Source organism: Podarcis tiliguerta (assembly GCF_965153285.1).
Source record: "Podarcis tiliguerta genome assembly, chromosome: 3".
Classification (NCBI taxonomy): domain Eukaryota; kingdom Metazoa; phylum Chordata; class Lepidosauria; order Squamata; family Lacertidae; genus Podarcis; species Podarcis tiliguerta.
This window is the reverse complement of record NC_139536.1, coordinates 91,868,638-91,883,385: the sequence shown is the minus strand read 5'-3', so window position 1 is coordinate 91,883,385 and position 14,748 is coordinate 91,868,638. Positions and strand designations below refer to the sequence as shown.

General features: G+C 46.7%; 1 protein-coding gene across 1 annotated transcript; it reads left to right on the top strand.

Moving 5' to 3' along the window:
* The first annotated feature begins 2,015 nt into the window (after positions 1–2,015).
* Positions 2,016–12,569, top strand: RSAD2 (radical S-adenosyl methionine domain containing 2). The gene is made up of 6 exons (XM_083431786.1): positions 2,016–2,764; positions 4,094–4,255; positions 7,163–7,392; positions 8,685–8,834; positions 9,909–9,941; positions 10,697–12,569. Exons 1-6 carry the CDS (start codon positions 2,482–2,484, stop codon positions 10,859–10,861), a joined length of 1,023 nt encoding a protein of 340 aa, XP_083287912.1. The 5' UTR covers positions 2,016–2,481; the 3' UTR covers positions 10,862–12,569.
* Positions 12,570–14,748: the final 2,179 nt, after the last annotated feature.

Genomic DNA, 14,748 nt, shown 5'->3' with positions numbered 1-14,748 from the left:
GGAGAAAAGCCTGGGACGTTTCCAATACAGAGCTCAAACGTGCACACTATGAACGGAGCGGCCTGCGTTGGTTAATGATGTTTATGATTTTTATTGAGTTTTTCATATTTCATTTCATTTTATCATACATATCTCGAGCTTACATCACTAGTAGCTTACATCCGGACCTATCCAATTACCGCCCAGTTTCAAATCTTCAATACCTGGGTAAGGTAATTGAGAGAGCGGTTGCTGAACAGCTTGGTAGGTTTCTGGAAGAAACATTGGCATTAGATCCATTTCAGTCCGGTTTCCGTCCTGGTTTTGGGACGGAGACGGCTCTGGTTGCCCTAACTGATGATCTCCATAGACAGCTGGATCGAGGCGGGTCAGGACTGCTGATCCTTTTACATTTGTCAGCAGCCTTTGACATGGTTGATCATGATCTTCTGGACCACCGCCTCGCAGACATGGGGATACAGGGCATAGCCCGTAACTGGTTGTGCTCTTTTATCTCTGGTCGGGGACAGAGGGTGGCACTAGGGAGGGAAATGTCGTCGCGCCACTCCTTGGTGTGTGGAGTGCCGCAGGGCGCAATTTTCTCCCCGATGCTTTTTAACATCTTTATGCGCCTCCTTGCCCAGATTATCTGGAGCTTTGGGCTGGGCTGTCACCAATATGCTGATGACACTCAGCTCTATCTGTTGATGGATGGCCACACCGACTCGGCCCCGAACACACTGGCCAGATGCTTGGAAGCTGTGGCTGGATGGTTTCGTGGGAGCTGATTGAAACTAAATTCTTTGAAGACAGAGGTCCTATGGCTAGGTCGGGATGGCATGGGGATGAGGGACCAACTCCCTTCTCTTGCGGGGGCCCAATTAGTGCCATTGCCTTCTGTTAAGAGTTTGGGTGTAATCCTTGACGCCTCCCTTTCCATGGGGGCACAAGTTACAGCAACAGCCAAGGCGACATTTTTCCACCTTTGCTGCATCAAGCAGTTGGTCCCTTACCTTTCCCGCCCTGACCTGGCCACAGTGATCCATGCGACGGTCATCTCCAGGCTTAACTACTGTAATTCACTCTACGCGGGGCTGCCCTTGATGCTGTCCCAGAAACTCCAGCAGGTACAGAATGCTGAAGCGAGGCTCCTCATGGAGTCTCTGCCATGGGAGCATATTCACCCAAAGCTTTTCAAGCTACACTGGCTCCCGGTGGAGTACAGGGTCAGGTTCAAGGTGCTGCTTTTGACCTTTAAAGCCCTTCACGGCCTAGGACCCTTGTACCTACGGGACCGCCTCTCCTGGTATGCCCCACGGAGAGCCTCAAGGTCCATAAATAACAACACCCTAGTGGTCCCAGGCCCTAAGGAAGTTAGATTGGCTTCAACCAGAGCCAGGGCCTTTTCAACTCTGGCTCCGGCCTGGTGGAACGCTCTGCCTCATGAGACCAGGGCCCTGCAGGATCTGATTTCTTTCCGCAGGGCCTGTAAGACAGAGTTGTTCCGCCTGGCCTTTGGCTTGGAGCCAATTTGATTCCCTCCCTCCCTCCCTCTCTTTTTTTTTTCTTTTCCTTCTCCTCCTGCGATGAGGCTACATTTTAATATTTTAATTTTCCATTATTTTAATGTTGTATTTCACTTTTGTTTTTAAGTTGTAATCATTCATCTTGTTTTTATTATTGCTTCTAAGCCGCTCTGAGCCTGGCCTTGGCTGGGGAGGGCGGGGTATAAATTATTATTATTATTATTATTATTATTATTATTATTATTATGATGCCAAACGAGTAACGACTTCCTTCCGTTACTCTTTCTGACTTTCCTACTATTTTAACATATTTATCACATTTCTGTAATCACTTCTTTACCAACTTCCTAATATTATGACTTGATCCAAGTTTTTTTTGTGTGTGTGTGTGTGTGTGTTTTAAGCACGCAGTTGGTGACAAAACATGGACTTGGTGTGGGGGAATGTGCGCTTGGAAAGAGGATACTGTAATGCACTGTTTTAAAAATGGGGGGGGGGGGGATTGAGCATTCAAATGACAGACAGTATCAGCAGGGGCACAAATTATTTGAGGGTGGAATGTGCTCCGGTTCTAGACTTCCAAATCATATTAAACGCCAGCTTCACTTGCGCAGTCAGGACAGGTAAGATTCCGCATGAAAAGTTAGGCTCCCTTTTGCACAGAAGTAGAGTCATGAATGAATCACGGCTGTATACTAACTAAAAACGAAAGACTCCTGCTAGGTGTGTTCTCTGTGTGTGTTGTGTGCGCGTGGGGGCTGCTAGTGGGTGTGCCTTTGCATAGGCAACCGAGCCAGTCCTCGCGCCCTTGGCAACCCCGGGCCAATTTTAGTTTCTCGGGAAATGGAAACCGAAACTCTCCTCCTCCTCCTCCTCGCAGCCCCGCCGTCCCGTTATCTGCTCGCTAAAAAGCCGCCGGCTCGCTCCCCGCCGCGCACTGAAGCCTCGGAGAGGAGCGCCTGTGTGCGTAACGAGGATGATGCTCTCGCCTCCCCGCCACCTGCTCGGCCTCCTGCTCCGCACTCTGGCCGCGCTCTGGAGCAGCCTGGCGCCCCTCTGGCTCTGGGGGGCTCCCGGGCGCCGCCCGCCCGCCCCGGAGAAAGGGAGCCCCTCCGGGACGCCGGTGCCGCTCAGCGTCAACTACCACTTCACCCGGCAGTGCAACTACAAGTGCGGCTTCTGCTTCCACACAGCCAAGACCTCCTTCGTGTTGCCCCTGCAGGAAGCCAAGAGAGGGCTCAGCTTGCTCAAGCAGGCGGGTGAGTGAGTGGGTGGGTGACCCGGGGCTGTCTGGGCAGTCTGGCTAGCTACCCACCTGAATAAAACATCGGGGGTACCCAAGTAAGTGCCGCCCCGCATAATCGATCACAAGATGCTGGGCGCGCCCACTATTTGAATAACAATGCCCATCAACTTTGGGCAGGGTGGGTGGGTGAGCCGACATCTCAAATATTTTATGGGGGACTGGAAGGGGCCTCAGCCCCTAGGAGTTGGCTCCTGTACTAGCTAGATATCTGGTGCTTTTCCTCCAGGAGGGAGTCCTGCTGTTTGTTGTTTAGGCAGACAGTAGTTCAACCGTGCAAAGGGGCGGCGGTGATGGGACCTCTTGATGTTTGTCTCCCTCACAAGTTCAAGTGGATTTATCCCGGTGTGAATATGCATAAGATTGCAGCCTAGATTAATTGCACATGGCTTTTTGTTTGCAATAATTAAGACAATACGATTGTATTCCAAGACTCCAAAGTCTTCTTTTGTATATAATTTTATTAAGCTATCTGTTTTACAATTTAAAATACTCATTTTACATCCTCAAGATATCACTGACTTCCATTGTTCTCTTTCCATGGTTCATTTTACATATCATAAAGTAAAGGAAAAGGGACCCCTGACCACTAGGTCCAGTTGCGAATGACTCTAGGGTTGCATCGCTCATCTCGCTTTATTGGCCGAGGGAGACGGTGTACAGCTTCCAGGTCATGTGGCCAGCATGACTAAGCCGCAAACCAGAGCAGTGCACAGAAATGCTGTTTACCTTCCCACCGGAGCGGTACCTATTTATCTACTTGCACTTTGAGGTGCTTTTGAACTGCTAGGTTGGCAGGAGCAGGGACTGAGCAACAGGAACTCACCCCATCACGGGGATTTGAACCACTGACCTTCTGATCGGCAAGTCCTAGGCTCTGTGGTTTAACCCGCAGCGCCACCCACATCCTTGGCATATCATAAATCCCTTCCTATTTTACACAAAAATACTGTACCATTGAGTACAGTCTTCCATTATTGCATCCATCAAAACCATTTTATACTGATGAATTTGTCTTAATGCTGCTGGCATGTTCAGCTGTACACAATTATTTTCCATATATTCAGTAAACTTTAAACATATGTTCTTCTTGTTCTCTTATTCTATATGTTAAGTCTGTGAGTTGTGCATAAGCACGACTCTGGCCTCTTCTTGACCTGCAGGGGCCCGGCACTTCCTGTCAGCCCTCGTGACAATACACACAAACACATACACGCTGCATGTGCAATTGTCAGAATATGCTTTCGACTTACTCTCCCCCCCCCCACCTACTTCTGCATCCTAGGCATGGAGAAAATAAACTTTTCAGGAGGGGAGCCGTTTCTGCACGAGAGAGGAGAATTTGTTGGGAAGCTGGTCCAGTTCTGTAAGGAAGACCTTCAGCTGCCGAGCGTTAGCATCGTGAGCAACGGAAGTATGATCAAGGAAAGATGGTTCAGATGCTATGGTAAGAGAGAGCGCAGGAGAATCATAGAGTTGGAAGGGGCTGTGAGGGTCATCTAGACCAACCCTCCCTGCTGGGCAGGAAGCTTCCTCCTAATGTAGGGCTCAAACCCACGACCCTGAGATCAAGAGTCTTGTGCTGTACCTACTGAGCTAGCTGGGCATAGGTACTTTACTTTACAAGTGAAAGAAATAATCTCCCATTTACCACAGAAGGATAAACACTAATACAGTAGTACCTCGGGTTACAGATGCTTCAGGTTACAGACGCTTCAGGGTACAGACGCTTCAGGGTACAGACTCCGCTAACCCAGAAATAGTACCTTGGGTTAAGTACTTTGCTTCAGGAGGAGAACAGAAATTGTGCTCCAGCGGCGCAACAGCAGCAGGAGGCCCTCATTAGCTAAAGTGGTGCTTCAGGTTAAGAATGGACCTCTGGAACGAATTAAGTTCCTAACCCGAGGTACCACTGTACTAATAGGGACCCTGTTCTCTGAATGTAAATGGAGCCAACGGAGACAGTCTATCCATGCACAACAGGACAATGACTATATCCCTACAACAGCTTTGGGACGCGGGTGGCACTGTGGGTTAAACCACAGAGCCTATGACTTGCTGATCAGAAGGTTGGTGGTTCGAATCCCTACGACGGGGTGAGCTCCCGTTGCTTGGTCCCTGTTCCTGCTAACCTAGCAGTTCAAAAGCATGTCAAAGTGCAAGTAGATAAATAGGTACCGCTCCAGCGGGAAGGTAAACGGCATTTCCGTGCACTGCTCTGGTTTGCCGGGAGAGGCTTAGTCATGCTGGCCACATGACCCGGAAGCTGTACACCGGCTCCCTCGGCCAATAAAGCAAGATGAGCGCCGCAACCCCAGAGTCGTCCACGACTGGACCTAATGGTCAGGGGTCCCTTTACCTTTTACGCTTGTCTGCTTTTGCTCAATAGCATTTGATGCTGAATGCACGACTACTCACATAAATTGAATTTTTAGTGCAGCCTTTTCGTGTGCGTTTTGGTTTTTTGTGTGCATTTTGGTAGTCAATACATTAATTGGTAGTTCCTGGAAAAATGAGCTCGTTTATTCACTTGCTTTGATGCTGTGCTTATCTGTGGACCTTAGGTTGCTGGGCTCTTGGCCCAGAGAGGGAAACTTATCTGTAAGCTCTGGATAGTTGCCACCTATGGCCTCACTAGGCAGGTGAATGGGTGGGAGGGTCTGGCATGCTGCTTTGTGTATAAGGAATGTGTTAAAGTTTGCTTGGGTGCGGACAAGTCACGGTGACCTCCCACATTTGTGGTGTTTGTCCCGTTTCTCCAAAGGCAGTGGAGCTCCAAAGGCTGGGCTGTAAGTTCACTCTTTCCTATAATAAAGCACTAGAATTGACCACACTGGCATTTTTGACATACTCCTTTGGTATCTCTGCACCAAACCACTCCAATGAGCTGGTGGATCAGGACAGCCGTTCCTCAAGAGGCGTGAACAGCTCAAGGCTGCCGCTCCAGACATTCTGAAACCTTGAACAGGAATCTTTCTCTAGGGTAGCAGAGATAAATGATGTTTTGTTTTACGGCCCATTCTTTTTCATCTGTTCGAAAATGTGTTATTAGTCCTTTATCCTGCTTAACCTTCATCTAGTGGCTGGGGGCAAAAAAATAATAATCACATTGTTGATTTGGGGGGGTGTTTTTCTGCTCCGGTGAGATTTCCAGGGTTTTCTCTCACACCAGGGATGCTCTGAAAAGGGTTAGGGATGAGAAAATCTGGATTGAGGGGTGGGGAAGTATGAGGAGGATGTGTGAACTGTGGAGAATTAATGGAGGCACCAAAGCTTGTTGTCTGCATTACCCAGCAGTATGGATGAGCCCTGGGACGCGGGTGGCGCTGTGGGTAAAAGCCTCAGCGCCTAGGGCTTGCCGATCGAAAGGTCGGCGGTTCGAATCCCCGCGGCGGGGTGCGCTCCCGTCGCTCGGTCCCAGCGCCTGCCAGCGCCTGCCAACCTAGCAGTTCGAAAGCACCCCCGGGTGCAAGTAGATAAATAGGGACCGCTTTCTAGCGGGAAGGTAAACGGAGTTTCCGTGTGCGGCTCTGGCTCGCCAGATGCAGCGATGTCATGCTGGCCACGTGACCCGGAAGTGTCTCCGGACAGCGCTGGCCCTCGGCCTCTTAAGTGAGATGGGCGCACAACCCTAGAGTCTGTCAAGACTGGCCCGTACGGGCAGGTGTACCTTTACCTTTACCTTTTATGGATGAGCCCTAATTTATTTCTGCTTGTTTTTGGCCTCAGCTATAAGTTGCTCTGTTTGGGCGATTGGATACCTGTTCAATTAATTAATTAAAAGCATCTAGGTTTATTACTATTTTAGTAAAACTCCCATAAGTTTGCCTCTTCCAGGGCAACCAGCAAGAGGGGCAGTAATGCATTAGAATTGTTGAATGAATTAATTCATGGTTGTCAAAATAATGTTGAGCTCGATTGACGCTTTGGTAAGGAATTTATAGATAAATGGAAGAACAGTTCATTACAATCCAAAAGCACATTGTGTGTTATTTTCTGGTCCAGCCTATGAAAATAACTTGGGATTGAATAGGATACGAATCATTGGCCCATAGTGTGGATCAAGGCTGGCCCAAGACATTTTGCCACCTGAGGCAGACCCCAAAGTAGCCCCAAGAAACAAGGGGTGAGGAAAGATCTACATCATGAACAAGGAGGGAAGAAAGATCAACATCAGGAACTGCTGCCCTGGTGTATCCTGCTGCCTGAGGCAGTCACCTCACCTTGCCTCATGGGTGGGCCGGCCCTGAAGAAAGATCTGCATTGGGATCTTCTGCCCCTGGGGCTCTTTCTACCTGGGGCTCCTGCCTCACCTTGCCTCATGGTGTTCATGGGTGAACGTTGTCTCTTTCAGGGAAATACCTAGACATACTTGCAGTGTCGTGTGACAGCTTCTGCGAGGAGGTCAATGTTTTGATTGGCCGTGGGCAAGGGAGGAAAAGCCATGTTGAGAATCTCCAAAAATTGAAGAAGTGGTGCCAAGATTATGGCGTGGCTTTCAAAATAAACTCCGTGATTAACAGATTCAACATGGAAGAGGATATGAACGAGCACATTAAAGCTCTAAACCCTGTCCGTTGGAAGGTAAGAACCTCTTCTTTTTTCAGCAAAATGCTTTCATTTCGTTATAAGATTTCTTACTTGCCCTTCACCGTGAGGCCCCAGGACACATTAGAACATAACGGCTGTGTTCTACCTCCACTGTTTGAGGCAGCATATTCCTAAATACCAGCTGCTGTGAATCGATTCAGCAGGAGCAAAAAATACATGGTATATACAGACCAAAAGTAGAGTAAGAAGAAAGGATAATGTGCTCAGCGGCAGGTTTATATCTCCCTGTCTCTGAGCACCGCTCTTGAGTTCTCACATGGCTCACAGGAGAAAAACACCAGCTGCGGTCATGTTTGACTAGAAAGTACAATAATGTTCTCGTGAATCCAGGAAGATTCTTCACCAATAAAACTCCATCCCTGACAGAGGATTGCTGCAATGCACTCAGGTTCTGCTTACAAGCTTCCTATGAGCATCTGGCTGACGACTAAGAACAGAGTTCTGGACTAAATGAAAGTTTGGCCCTAGTAAAATAGAACTGGTTGTGTGGCTCCTCCCAGTTCTCAATTGGGCCAGGAGTGTCCATTCATAAAGCAGACTCGTTGCTTCAGAATTTACGCCCGACACAGTGGTGAGGATGAGGCTAGACATACAGCCGCACAGCCCCTTTCATCACATTCCTCCTCTTCACACGCATAACGCCTGAAGAGACTGGTGATTCTGTTGCTGCTCTAGGAGGATAATGGACCTACTGGCTGGTGTGGGTGGCAAAATGCTGTGGGTGTGTTTTCTCATAGGTGACAGTAAGTGAGCCTCCAGTCACTATCGTATAGTTTAAAGGTAAAGGGACCCTGACCATTAGGTCCAGTCGTGACCGACTCTGGGGTTGCGGCGCTCATCTTGCTTTATTGGCCAAGGGAGCCAGCGTACAGCTTCCGGGTCATGTGGCCAGCATGACTAAGCCACTTCTGGCGAACCAGAGCAGCGCACGGAAATGCCGTTTACCTTCCCGCTGGAGCGATACCTATTTATCTACTTGCACTTTGACGTGCTTTCGAACTGCTAGGTTGGCAGGAGCAGGGACTGAGCAACGGGAGCTCACCCCATCACGGGGATTTGAACCGCCAACCTTCTGATCAGCAAGCCCTAGGCTCTGCGGTTTAACCCACAGCACCACCCGTGTCCCTTATCGTATAGCTTACCCGTGGTCTATTACTGTGTAAAAAGAGACTGCCGAGAGTCTCTCCATCAGATCATTGTTTTGCCACGGTGTTTGTGTGACCGACAAACATCCTCTCTTAATCATACGCTTGGCTATCTCACAGGTATTTCAGTGCCTGCTCATCGAAGGAGAAAATACAGGGGAAGAGGCTCTGAGAGAAGCGGAGAGATTTGTCATCAGCGACGAAGATTTTGAACGATTCCTGCATCGCCATAAAGATGTCTCGTGCTTGGTGCCCGAATCTAATCAAAAGGTAAAGTTCTTCTAATGCGGACTATTCATCAACTCTGAGAAAAGACCTTTTTATCTTGAAAACTAGAAATGCTAATGGTTTGGTTTTGTATTTTGAAAGGAGCTTGCTAGCAGAAAAACGCAGGCACAAAGTTTATTGCTTTTTCCCCTGCTGGAAACGTCGGCTAGAATTCTTATAAGCTTGCAGTGCTGTATGATTAGCACTCCAGATGGGTAGGGCTTGGACGGATAGGTCTATCAGTGGAAAATATTAAGCCTTCATAATATCCTGGCATTGCAGCAGTGTAAAAGCAGCTTCTGATACAGTCTGTTTCATCAGGGAGGGTAAAAGGTAAAGGAACCCTGGACGGTTAAGTCCAGTTGAATTCGACTATGGGGTGCGGTGCTCATCTTGGCTTTCAGGGAGCTGGCATTTGTCCACAGATAGCTTTTCCAGGTCATGTGGCCAGCATGACTAAACCGCTTCTGGCGCACGGAGCCCTGTGACGAGTGCCAGAGCACATGGAAACACAATTTAACTTCCTGCTGCAGCGGTACCTATTTATCTACTTGCGCTGGTGTGCTTTCGAACTGCTGGGTTGGCAGAGAGGGTAGCTTTGTTGGTTTACTCACTTCTTAAACATTAGCTCATTTTTTTCAAAATAGTTAAGAGGACAAAATTGCGGTAGTAATAGAGCTGTTGTTGATAAATGCTGTCATGTATTATTTTATAACTGTGAGGTATAAGAGAAGAAACTGGGATTAGGTATAGAATTCAGCATTCTGAAAATCTTAGGGGGTTCCCCCCTCATTTAATGTTTGAAGATAAACCATCCCCTTTATGTTTTCTCTGTGTTGAATTTTAGATTGAAAGCACTTTAAGACAGAGAGCGATCCCCTTATACCCAATGAAGTTGTTTTTGTCTTAAAGCATAGATCAGTTCTATGCAATTTATATACAGGTTTAAGTTATTAGAAAAACAGCAATCCTATAGCTTAGGTAAAATCTGTCATTATTACTGCTCACCAATCTTCAAACCTACAGATATGTTTTATTATTATTATTATTTTCTCCATCCCCCTTTTTATTTAACAGATGAGAGATTCATACTTAATTCTGGATGAATATGTAAGTTGTTTTCTTTTGTTGTCTTATTTACCCCCCACCACCACCACAACTTGAAATGTTCATTCCATCTATGGGGCAAAATATCAGCCTTTGCCCTACACTTACTTGGCTGGACAAGTCTCACTTAAATCAGTGGGGATTGTTCTTTCACAGCCCCATCTTTACCTGTCCCACATTTGATTTCACATATGAAATCTGCGGTGTGGTCTGGGGGAAACTGCCTCACAGGCCAAATTAGGAGACCCACCTTGCCACTGTTCAAGATTAACCACATTTTCGGGTTTGAACTAGGGTTACCAGATGTCCCCGGATTTGCAAATCTGTCCCCGGACAAATTCCATTCCTAGAATGTCCCCAGATTTGCAAATCTGTCCCTGGGAAACGTGGCAGCGGCAGTCTCAGCAGCCTAGAGCCAGCCTAGTAGCACAATTGGCTCTGGCTGGCTTCAGGAACTGCCCGCTGCCGTGGTGCCCGCCATTTTTCCTCACCGGAAGTCCCCATATGATGTGTCTTGTGCACATATGATATGTCTTGTGCAATCTCCTGCCCCCTTCCCCCTTTGTTTTGACTGATGCATTTATTTAAAATGTTCCTCTGTGGATCTTCACTGCGTACTTCTTTACATACATTTGGAGTAAGGCACCAGGGGTGTCCCAGCAACTTTAATCTCAAGTGACTGGGATGTGGGTATTTGTTTTGTGGGATCTGCTATATATGTTCTTAATTCTCCTCTCTGTCCGCCCCCCTCCACCCAGATGCGTTTTCTAAACTGTGCAAATGGCCGGAAAGAGCCTTCCCGATCTATCCTGGATGTAGGTGTAGAAGACGCCATAAAATTCAGTGGATTTGATGAAAATATGTTTTTCAAGCGAGGAGGAAAATACGTCTGGAGCAAAGCAGATATGGCACTAGAATGGTGACCAAACCTGTCTGTTTACCACACGTGCACTGAAACCATGAACAGTATCCATTTCTTCCACCCTCGAGAGAGAACGATATGTATTTTAGCTTCTTTGGGTGTGCGGTAGGATTCTCATGACTGTGGACTGCTGCAAGCAAAATAGGTGTACATTTCTCCACAAGTGGGAATCAGCTTTCAGTCACTGTATATTTAAATAATGGCTTGCACCAGCAACAAAAGCAGCACGGTTTATACATCGGCTTGGATAAAACATCTCCCCAAAGACTCAAACACAGAAGAAGATTTGAACTGCCACACCAAGTCTTTGGGTTTGTAAAGGATGACTACATATTAACCAGCAATACCTAACGTCAGTGAGGCTTAAATGTATAAAGAGGAAGGCCCACGGTGTCAAGGACACAAGCGCTCAGATACTTATTTACCTGCACGGAGGCAGCTGTCATCAACACTTTCAGATAAATGCTGTTAAGTCGAAGATATAGCCGGGCATCAAGCAGACACAGACATTACTGGAGCATTACTAAATTACCAAGAGTGAAAAGATTGTCTTTGGCGAAGACTTTAGCAATACATAGGAAACTAAATGTGCTACCGCCAAAAAATGGGGGAACTCTCAAACAGACTAATGGCCCAGCAGTGGCTAATGGAACACAGCAGAACAAATAAAATGGCACAAGCTTTTAAAATATATATATATAGCTGTGATCGCCATTTATTCCATACACCAGCAATGATCTGTTAACTCTGGCTGGACACACGTAGCATTATTATTTTGTAAAAGGAAACTATAATTCATAGAATTGTAGAGTTGGAAAGGAGCCTGAGGACTGTCTCGTTCAACCCCCTGCAAATGCAGGAATAGGCAGCTGTCCCATGCAGGGATCGAACCTGCCACGTTGGTGTTATCACCGCAGTACTGAGCTATCTGGTAACTTCCAGATTATGTGCTGTGTCACACCTGAAGCTTCAGCTATTGAGAATGCAGCAGCTAGAATACTGATGGGGGCAGAGAGGGCTGGCAGTGTGTGACCACTCTGCTAGATCACCTGCACTGGCTGCCTAGGTTCAAGTGTCTTGTATTAATATACAAAGCCTTTGAACTACTTGTGCCCAGGATACCTTAAAGGCTGCCTGAGTCCTTATATCCCAGCTCCATCAATGAGATCATGTGGATAAGCAGGATTTGTCCCCCGTGTTTCAGAGGTCCAACTGGCCTCGGCTAGAAGTCAGGTGTTTAGCGATGCTAAATGTGTGGGATTTTTTTTGGGGGGGGGGCTATTGGGTTGTTGTTTTTATTTTTATTATGTATTTTGTGGTTTTATATCTTGATTTTATTCTGTGTACCGCCCTGAGACCCCCGGGTATAGGGCGGTATATAGATTCAATAAATAACAAGAATAAATGCTATGGAAAAGACGTGCCTATTTGGTTTAAGTTTTATTAAGATTAGGCAGGCATCTTGAAGATTGTTTTGTATTGTTTCGTTCTGTATATATTGCTGTACACCAACTTGATGTTTCTGATGTGACAGATAAATACTTTTGTAAACTAATATAGGCGAACGGTCATAAAACTGGAAAACCCGTTGCTTGTTTCTAGTGATTATGTATTTTTTGTGTTTTTATATTGTGATTTTATGTTGAAACCACCCTGAGAACTGTGGGTATAGGGAAGTATAAAAATGTAATAAATAAAAAACAAACAAACAGTAGTGTTTTGTTTTTTTAATAAGATGGGGGATTACATGCGCTTGTGTGTTTGTGTGAGGGATGGAAGTAAAAGCATAAATAAAAATGGCTGTTAGAAGAGAATGTGGCGCAACATATTATTTTCTCCCTCTCACCCCAACGCCCCTAAACCAAGGAAGGAGAGTCCACCACAGAACAGATGCCAAGTACCTCCACACTCATGCTTAGAAACATGGGGTGCAGGAAGGTTCCTTATACCGAGACAAACCATTGGTCCACTTAGTTCAGTATTCCTTACATTGGATAGCAGTGGCTCTCCAGGGTTCCAGGTAGGGACATCTCCCATCCCTACCTGGAGATGTTGGGCGGACTGAACCTGGGACCTTCTGCATGCAAAGCTGATGTTGTACCATTGAGCTACAGCCATTCTCTCCTCCCCGCCAATGCCCCATGTCTCTCTACTTCCATAACCCTTGGCGAACTAGCTTGGAAACAGGACTTTGCCAAAATGATGAAGCAGATGGTAGCCCCAATTCATCTGGGTGGGAAAACTGGATGCCTATAAGACCAGGGACTCGAGGGACACTGGGAGGCTGATGCTCCCCTGCACTATTTCTACCTAAGAACTAGGGCTGGGAGATATCTGGTTTTCAACATCGCAATATGTATCACCAGTTAAACATTGCAATATTGAGGAGATTTCACCCCTCCCATATCCAAGAATCTCCTGAGGAGTCTGCTGATTCTGCAGAGAGGAGGAGGCGTGTTCTGCTCTCTACTTTTTCTGCTCCAGCACCACATCAAAGAGTGGTCAGTGAGTCGGTCAGTGAGTGAGTCGGTCAGTGAGTCAGTGTGTCAGAGAGAGAGACTGAGTGTTAGAGATCGTGTGTATAGATAAGCTTGCTGCTAAGAGCAGCTGCAGACACTCAGTGCGGTTTAGCATTCATTTATGCTTAGGCTCATTTAGCTTTGTATATAGTTGTATAATAGTTGTAGATAGAATAAAGAAGATATTCTACAGAGCTGCTCTCCGAGTTGTTTATATACTCTGCTGAACTCTGCTGTACTCTGCTGTGCGACGACTGTCTACTTGTGGAAGTGAATCCGGTGCTCACAACTCTAAGCTGTGAGTCCACAGCACTTTGACCTGTTCCTGTGCTGAAGGTGGTCTCTGGAAGTGCTACCCAGCTCGCCTAGCCCAGTCGGGGCTGAAGTGGATGAGTCCAGTTAGTGGCACTGGTTCAAGGGCGATGCTGACAAATATACCCAAAATAACACAATGTCCAAAATAAGAATGGAGCTGATTTTCAACATTGTTGTCTATCGCCAGCCAAACATCACAATATACTGATACACAATGTCTGAAACAAGGATGGAGCTATGGAACGGCATCTGCTGGCTTCACAGTTTTCCCCACATTGTTATTTTTGCATAGCACACACACACACACACACACACACACCATGAATGTAATATATTGCCAGGTCAAAAATTATGAAAGCAACATCATGGTATGGACTTCAAACCAGTTTTGGATGATATATCGCCCAGCCCTAAAACATATCCTGATTCACGATAAATGGCCAGGTCAAAAACAATGAAACGGATATCACAATATGGACTTCAAATTGATTATTTTGAACGATATATTGATAGAGCGCCCAGTCCTATCCAGGACAAACATCATGACATGGGGGAGACCAGCTTGGCCCTCATCCATTAATCAGTGAAGGAGCCGCTGTAGGGAGCTTGCTCCCCTCCTCTCCCACCACCAGAAAGAACATTGGACTCTCCTTCCTGGAGATTCCTGCATTGCAGGGGGCTGGACTAGATGACCCTCAGAGGTCCCTTCCCAGTCTACAAGTCTATGATTCTATGGATAGCAACTGCCAGAGACCGTGAGATTGCAGGCCCCAAGCACGGAGCATGCTCTGACCATCAACAGGGCTGCTGGCCTGCATGTGAGTTTTGAGCTTGTTTTTGCTGCTGTCAACAACTTGTAGGCTGCCGTGCGAATAAGTGCATTTCAAAGACAGGCCTAAAATCCTCAAAATTAATGAAGAAATAATAAATTTTCTGAATGACAATGAACCTGGGCAGGTACTGTAATGCACTGTTATGCTACAACCCCTTCCATTTGAGAGGGATTTTATTTTGTCCCTTTAACCACACAGCCTAGTAATATTTCGAAAGATGA

Coding starts and splice junctions, on each gene's coding strand:
- RSAD2 (XM_083431786.1), top strand. CDS start 2,482: ATGATGCTCTCGCCTCCCCGCCACCTGCTCGGCCTCCTGCTCCGCACT. Junction 2,765..4,093: donor CAGCTTGCTCAAGCAGGCGG/GTGAGTGAGTGG, acceptor TCTGCATCCTAG/GCATGGAGAAAATAAACTTT. Junction 7,393..8,684: donor TAAACCCTGTCCGTTGGAAG/GTAAGAACCTCT, acceptor GCTATCTCACAG/GTATTTCAGTGCCTGCTCAT.